Source organism: Piliocolobus tephrosceles, chromosome 3 (genome assembly GCF_002776525.5).
Source record: "Piliocolobus tephrosceles isolate RC106 chromosome 3, ASM277652v3, whole genome shotgun sequence".
In the NCBI taxonomy this organism is placed as follows: Eukaryota; Metazoa; Chordata; class Mammalia; order Primates; family Cercopithecidae; genus Piliocolobus; species Piliocolobus tephrosceles.
This window is the reverse complement of record NC_045436.1, coordinates 178118008-178126176: the sequence shown is the minus strand read 5'-3', so window position 1 is coordinate 178126176 and position 8169 is coordinate 178118008. Positions and strand designations below refer to the sequence as shown.

The 8169-nt window shown below is 57.1% G+C and overlaps 1 protein-coding gene across 2 annotated transcripts in view; it reads right to left on the bottom strand.

The window, feature by feature from the left end:
• Positions 1–4792: 4792 nt before the first annotated feature.
• The window catches only part of WFS1 (wolframin ER transmembrane glycoprotein), a 36898-nt gene continuing 33521 nt past the window's right edge, over positions 4793–8169 (bottom strand). For both annotated transcript variants that reach the window (XM_023206881.1, XM_023206882.1), the window contains exon 8: positions 4793–7406. In XM_023206881.1, coding sequence (XP_023062649.1) covers positions 5595–7406 — 1812 coding nt within the window. In that variant the 3' untranslated portion in view covers positions 4793–5594. The remainder of the gene's footprint in view (positions 7407–8169) is intronic.

Sequence of the window (8169 nt, the reverse complement as noted above, 5' to 3'; positions counted from 1 at the left end):
AAGCAGGGGGCATGACAGATGAGGGTGAGAGGGCATGCCAGGTCAGGCCAGAAAGGCAACAATGCCACATGGTCTTTTGCACTTAGCTTAGCTCCAGGATGACTTTGAACAGTGTTGCAGCCCCGTGGGCAGAAAATTGCACTTGTCCCAAGCTTCATTAAAGCAAACTGAGTCAGAAGGGATTGAAACACCTAGAAAAATACGACGGACTCAAACAGGGAAAAGGTATGGGGTCCGTCCCTTTTCCTGGCAAATCCAGCAGCCTTGGAGACTTCACAAAAACATTCCAAGGCTCCTGGACTTTTAAAGGGGCTAATGATGGGGCCTGCCAGGGACAGGATAGCCCATGCAGGTGGGGGTAGGGGTGGGGATGCAGCCACAGGATACCTGGGTTTCATTGCAGCCTCGTCACTTACCAGCGTTGGGACTGTATCAGTTATCCCGAATTTAACAGCCTAAAACCATATTCATCATCTCATAGTTTCTGGGGGTCAGGCCCCCAGGAGTGGATTCACCAGGAGGTTCTGGCTGGGTATCTCCCAGGAGCTGCAGTCCAGTGTGGGCCATGGCAGCCATCTCTGTTTCCAGGCACACCATGTGGCTGTTGGCTTGAGGCTTCAGGTCCTCGAGGTGCAGACTTCTCCACGGGGCTGCTCAAGACATGGCTTCCTCACCCAGAGGGATGGATCCGAGAGAGAGAGAGCAGCCGAGCCGAAAGCCACAGCCTTTTGTAAGCAAACCTCAGAAGTGACATCTCGTCACTTCTGCCATATTCTCCTGGTCACATCAACCAATCCTGCCACCATGGAAGGAGCAGCGGGAAGATGGTGGAGACTACTGGGGACATCTTGGAGGCTGCCACAGGGATCCAAGGCGAGCTACCGCCCTGCTCCATGCCCGGGTCCCCCTGGATAAAGTAGGTATAATATCACCCTCACGAGGGTTTTGAGAGCATGTCCACAAAACAGCCACCAGTGTCTGGCAGGCGGTCGGTGTTCTGCAGGGAGTAGTCAGCTGCCCCACCCAGCTCTGAGCCCCAGCTCCCTCCTCTGATGTCCTTGGGGCTCTTCCAGCTCCAGCAGAAATGGGGAGTGGGGTACCGGGTCCCCTCACTGCCTGGCTTGCCGGGCCAGGCTCTCGGCTCTCAGCCCGTTAGACACTTAGTCTCAGCTGGGGCTTCCCACAATGCAGCACCCGCGTTCTTTCCATCTTTGGGGGTGGGATTCAGCACAGGACCCCACTGTCCTAAAGAGACAGGTTATTCTGTGACTAAAATAGAAGAAAATGGCCTTTCTGGCTAACAGCAGAAAAAAGCACATCATCTAGTCAGAGGAAAGCTAGAAGCAGTGAGTTTAGCTGATTGACTTGATCACTTCTGGAAAGAAAGAAAAGGGAACCCAAGTCTTTTCTGTTTTCTTGTTTGTTTGTTTTGTTTTCCCCAGGCTACTTTCCAAAGTCACCGCAGAAGTTCAACCCTCTAGGAGCAACTTTAACAATGGTTCGCCAGCCTCCAAGGTGCGGTTTCCTAGCAACTGGTAAGCTTTTAGAGCTCCACATGATTGATCAAGTTATGAGTGACTCAAGCAACAGCAAAGTCCTTTTTAGAAAAACAACAAAGCACCTTTATCTTTACCTGGGTGCTGTTAGAATTACGCATGGGGCCCACACAGTCAGATGACATCATGAGCCGCAGAGAGGGACAGACAAGCCGCAAAAGGCAGCAACATTCAGGGACAACAGGCAGGAGCAGGAACCCAAGGGTTTTCCAGGAGACACCTCAGAGAGGGGCTCAGGAGCCATGCAGAGGGGCGGGGGCGTGGGAATCTGGGACTCTAGAGCTGTGTCAGTGGCCCAGTCTGACGCCATCACTCCAGCTGTGTCTCACTGGAGGCTGCAGGCGAGAACCATCTCCTCACCTTTTCCAGCGTGAGAGACGCCCACATTCCTTGGCTCATGGTCCCTTCCTCCATCTTGAAGCCTGCAGGGTGGCATCCTCCAATCTCTCACCCTGACCTTCCCGCCTCCCTCTTACAGGACACTTGAGATTCCATTGGGCCCTCCTGGATAAGAAAGTCTAGAATCATCTCCCTGGTATCAAGATCTTTAACTGAATCCCATCTGCAATGTCCCTCTTGCCATAGAAGGGAACACAGGAACAGGATCTGGGGATTACGACCCGGACATCTTTGGGGGCTGCGATTCTACTGCCCACAGTCTTCACGATGGAACTGTCTATTTTGCAACAGCTGCCAGGATGAGAAAATGCATGGTATGTGTCCAGCATACAGTGGGTGCTCCATTAATGTTGGTGAAACTGGGCAAAGCATCACAGTGCTCACGGTAGATGACTAGCACTTTTCTCTACCTGCCATTGTGCTGTATTCACTGACTGGTGCATGGTCCATCTCCCCACAAACACCCCTCCCAGCGGGGCAGGGGCTCTTCTCTGTGCACTGCTGCATCCCCTGTGCCAGGAAGAGTGAAGCACACAGCAGGGGCTCAATATTTTGAGCGAATGAGTGTTCATTTTATTTGTCATGAAGAGGAAGCACCATGTATCGGATAGGGGCCTGGCCGTCAAAGCGTGCTTTCCCCGGGCTGCCGGATGAGATGCATTGGGCCACGTGGCTGTTTAATAGCCCCGACATCCCATCCTGCTGATTGGGAGCTGGGGTGGTTACAGGATTCTGTCCTCAGGTAGCAGACTCCAGAGAGACAAGTCTTGCCTCGTGGGCATCTGCAGAAATGTGGGTTTTTGTCACCTCACTTGGGTGTGCACTTGCATGATGTAGGATTCAAAAAAAAAAAAAAAAAAAAAAAATGGAAAAAAGCATTTGAATAATCGAACTTGTTTGAATGCCTGGTCTTTAAGAGCATGTCCAAAGGAGGCAGAGGGGTCTTTCCGATGGCTTCGCCGCCCAAGAATGGACAGTGAAGGCCCCCTGAAAGAACGCCCCTGGGGAGCTGGGCTTCCAGAGGGCTCGGAAACTCTGGCGCCAAACCCTCTCCTGGCACTTGGGATGGCACCACCCAGTTGGGTCTTTCCTGACTCATTCTCTCAAATGCTACTACCTCATGGAAGCCAAGTGAGACTCTGCCCCCGGTCCCTCCCTGGTTGTCCCACAGCTCCATGGGGTGAAGGCCCAGTCCAGAGCAGGTGGCCGGGACGCGGTGTTAAATAACTGCTGTTTCTGCAGACGGCACGTTCTTTCCTGGGTGGGGGGTGCGGAGGCGGGAGAGCCTCTCCGTAAAACCCAGGACAAATGTGGAGGTTGCAGTGAGCCCAGAAGCACCACTACACTCCAGCCTGGGTGACAAAGGGACCCTATTTCAAACAAACAAACACGGTGTTGCTAAGAAGTTTTGAAAACCACTGACCTAGCCCACAACTTTCCGTTTTACAGATCGGGACACCGAGGCCTGGGGACAGGTGTTAAATGGTGCCTGGTGGTATAGGGCTTTGTGGCAGAATGAGTGGAACTCCGGACCATGCCCAAAAGACAGCACCACTCCTCCTCCAAGCTGTGCCTCTGCTGATTGGTTAGGAACTAATCAGGGGTGCTGAGTGGCAGCATGATGGCCCAGGGGAAGGGGACAGGTGGGGCTCCGTCCTTCCTGCTGTGCTGTGTGCCATGTGCTACTGTGCTATGGCCTCCACTCTGAACCTCGGTGTCCTCTTCTGTAGATGGGGGATGTTAGAGCATCTTCCTCATGCAGGTGTTGTGAGATGCTGTGTTGTCATCTTTGTCCACTCGGAAGGCATCATGTGGCTTCCCTCCTCGGCACAGTCAGTGGGGATCCCGGGGGCAGAGTCACGGGGCGAGGGTCTTCCATGGCCTCACAAATCTGCAGGATGGGGAGAGGAAATGGGACTGAACTCCAGCCTCATCTCACCGCCTGGGAAAGAATCCCAGGGGCGAGCCTGGGGCTCGCAGTGATGACACCTCCTGCCTCTCGTGTGGTTTCACGCAGCTCCTCCAGGCAGGACAAACCAGGATGAGGACAGTGTGGGAGTGTAGCTGCCACCACCCGGTGCCGTCTGAGGAAGATGGAACAGCCACATCCTGCACGGCAACACCAGGTGTCCAAGCCAGAGCGTGTGACCACTCGCCACTCCCCACCCACAGCAAAGAGGCGAGGACTGCAGCCCAGCAGAGAGCAGCCCAGCCTACGGGGGACAGGAGCAGGTATAGGCCACGTCCTCCACCTCAGGGGAGACACCAAAGACCCAAGGGCCTGGGACAGACACAGGCCGCCCAAGAGGGGTGAGGCTTGCTGAGGGACCTCCAGCTGCTTGGGCACCTCCAATTATAAGCAGACTACGTTCTGCTTATAATTCCATGGGGTCCTCACGGCAGGTGAGGGAACACAGGAGGCGGTTTCACAACACACTCCGGTGTGGGCGGCAGCCCCCACACCGCGAATCACCCTGTAGGCTCCGCTTCACGGGCAACTGGAATTCGAAGATAATTCGGAAAGTGACTGTGCACTTTCCGCTCAGTAAGATCTGAGAGGATGGCTGGGCTGACACTCCATGGTCACCTTTGGCACAGGTGTCTCTGCACAGGCGGCCCACGCCCAGGCCACCCCACAGTGACAGCAGATGCTCCAGCCGGAGGTGAAGCCAGGGTCTGGCTTTGGCAGGAAGCTGTCAACTGTGAAGCGTCCGCCTTGCTCTGTTGTAACTAACTCAGACCACACTTGCATTTCATTCAACAGGAGTGCGGGCTCTGCTGATTCTCACGCATGTACAAGAAAGACTTCTTTTCGGTAAAGGAAGGAAGGAAAGCACTGCAGGTTCCACCAGAGGTTTTTATTTCAGCCACTCAGGACCCCGGCTCTCTGCTCCACAGCACTGAACATGGTCAGGCTCTTCTGAGCACTGACAGGGACCTCTCCCCCCGCCCCCCACCACAGGGTTCTCTGTTTCCCCAGTCCTGATGGATTCAGGCAAGACCCTCACAAATTCACCCACTACCTGCTGGACAGGAGGGTCATGAGGCAGCCTGTGGTGCTGAGCTCAGTGTGACACACTGCCAGTGCGCCACCTCTCCCAGCCTCTGCTGGGGCCGGGCCTTGACCACATGAGAGGCACCAGCTGCTGTGCACATCCCCCAGGAAGGGGGAACGGCTGCAAAGCGTTAGCAGTGACCAAAGAAATAAGAAACGCTATTGTGGAGTTTACACAGATGATTATTTGGTTCTTTAAACAACAAATCCAACACAAAAGTAAGTAAGAGGCAACAGGGCGCTTGAAGGTGGGGGAGGAGAGGGAATCTCATCTGTAAAGTGCTTTTCGAGACACAGGAACCTCCTAGTCTAGCCTGGCACACCCGCGTCATTCAGAATGGCTGGGCTCCAGGTGGAGATGGCATGCAATTCCCAACACACTCGGCATTCACAGTGGACAGAGCTATACAGCGGCCACCCCTTTGTCGGGGTCCACGCAATCTACACATGGACGCGAGGTCTCTGCAGCCAAGGTCTGCACACGTGGGCACACATGGCACTGCTGCACGCCTGTCGGGCTGGGGCCACACTGGGGAAGGGCCTCACGGCAACATGCACTGGAAGCTCCTCGTGGCGGACCATCCTCAGGCCGCCGACAGGAATGGGAAGAAGAAGAAGTCGAAGGCGAACTTCACGGCGCCATGCACGGTGCTGCGCCAGTCGTGCTCGATCTTCACGTGCCGCCTGGCAGGCGAGAGCTGGGCCATGCAGTTGAGGCAGCTGATGGCCTTGAGCTCGAAGACAGGCCACTTGCTGCCCAGGCGGCCCTCCAGGATGGTGCTGAACTCGATGAGGCTGCCCTGGCGCAGGCTGAGCAGCACGCTCTTGAACTCGCTGCTGGCCCGCAGCACGATGTCCTTGGTGACGTCGTCCTCCTCGCGGCCGCGCGAGCTGTCGGCGCCGCTGCTGAATGGCATGCCCACGGTGATCTCGAACTTGTAGCGGTCGAACTTCTTGATGTGGCAGGGGTGCTTGGCCAGCAGCTTCAGGCGACAGAGCTCCTCCTCGGCCGTGGAGGTGTTGCCAGGGCTGCAGGCAGGGTAGGCCTCGCCGTAGAGGCAGCGCATCCAGTCGCCGATGAAGAACGGGAGCATGTTGATGGCCGACTCGGCGCTGTTGTCGATGTCGGTGACGCGGACGTACTTGAAGCGGCCGGTCCACGTGACCCTGTGGCCCTCCAGGTGGCTGCAGAGGATCTGGGTGCGTGCCATGTTGGTCTCCTTCCAGGCGCGTGGCCCGCACAGCGCCCCGTACTGCTGCCAGGTCAGTGTGGAGTTGTAGACCTTCATGCCCTCTGAGCGGTACACATAGAACCAGCAGAACAGCACGATGGCCGTGAGCCACACCAGGATGAGCTTGACCATGGAGCTCCGCGTCAGGGACTTCACCATCCCCACCACGGAGAAGCTGGCCTTGGTCCACCAGCGCAGCAGCAGGGGCACGCTGCAGACCGCCATGGTGACTGTGATCTTGGTGAGCTCCAGAGACATGAACCACCGGGCGAACTGCAGCACGCCCACCAGGGCCAGGCCGGCCACCAGGATGGGGAGGGCAAAGAGGAAGAGGAAGTAGCCGATGGAAGCACGGAGCAGCCCCAGGCCGGTGGACTCCAGCAGGATGACCACCGAGAGCTCGCACCACATGAAGCACACCAGGTAGGGCACCAGGTAGCAGTAGGTGCCCTTGAAATTCCTCAGCTGCGCCATGCGGAAGAAGAGGTAGAGCAGGTAGATGTAGAGCAGGCAGGGGACGCTGACGTTGAGGACGACCAGGTGGCCGACAGGCACAGTGATGAAGGTCTGGCCAAGGACCTTCAGGTAGGGCCAATTCAGGGGCATGGAGGGCAGCAGCGACAGCAGGCCGGCGGTGACCTCGGTGGCCAGGGCCCTGCGCGTGTAGGGCTCCGCGTGGGTGCTCAGGCTCAGGTAGCTGGTCACAGTAAAGAAGCCGGCGATGACAGCCAGCTCCGAGCAGGGGATGCAGTCCTTGCTGGCGATAGGAAAGGAGAAGATGACAAAGACGACAGAGAGCAGGAAGTGGGCGTAGGGCTCCAGGTGGTTCCAGCCGAAGTTGACCTCGGCCTGCTCCACGTCCAGGTTGGGCTCGAAGCGCAGCAGCAGGTCAGTGAGGGTGCGGAAGTTCTCCCAGGCCTTGCTGTCCTGGAACACCTTGAGGGTGCAGATCACCATGGAGATGAAGGACAGGTAGAAGATGACCAGCGGGATGAAGAAGGCGAAGAAGTCGATGGTGAGGTTGCTGATAATGAAGAAGAAGATGAGGGCGTTGATGTGGTGCGTGGGGACGATGGTGGACAGCCAGTGCATGCCCGCCCTGGAGGCCATGTCGATCAGGTACTCCTTGATCTCCATGATGGCGTGCAGGGGGTACTTGACCACCTAGGGGAAAAAGGGTATGTGGGAACCAGGCTAGGACAGGACCCCCACCGCTCCCATCTCACGCCTCCCTCTGACCACCCTGCCTCTGGGCAAAAGGAACATGCACCCCTGCATTTTCCCTTCGCCGGCCCCATCCTAGTGGTCCTCCCTCCATCCTTTTCCAGGTGGCCCTCCCCACGCTCGCGGTCCCTGTGGGCCCTCCCTCTTCTGGGCCTGGAGCCCTTCTCTGCCCCGTGCCTGGCTCCCACCTTCTGCCAGCGTGACTAGACGCATGTGTGCTTCTCTCCCTGCAAGACCTCCAGCAGCCACGGGCTCCCCACTTCCCTCCCCTCAGGGTCACCCACATGAAGAGATGATGGAGCCCTAAGATGCCTGTCTGGGAGCTGGTTTTGTGACCCAGCTCTGCACTGCAGCAAGGGTCACAAAACCAGCTCCCTGACAGGCATCTCCCTGAGCCTCCATGAAGGGAAACGGCAATCCTCATGGGGCTGGGCTCTAGGAGGGGAAGCCGCAGGCAGTCCCGGGAGGGGCGGCAGAGCAAGTGTCAGGAAAAGGGAGGCCAGTGCAGACACAGGCAGAGGGACCAGCACCACTCTCCCAGCAAACATACCATTCAACTGCACGGGGCGGCCGGATGAGCTGCCCTCCCTGTGGCAGAAGACCTTGAGAAGCAGCTGCCAGGCCACCTGCCGCCCCTACACACACGCAACCCACCCCTACACACACACAACCGACCCCCTACACACGCCCATTCACACACACA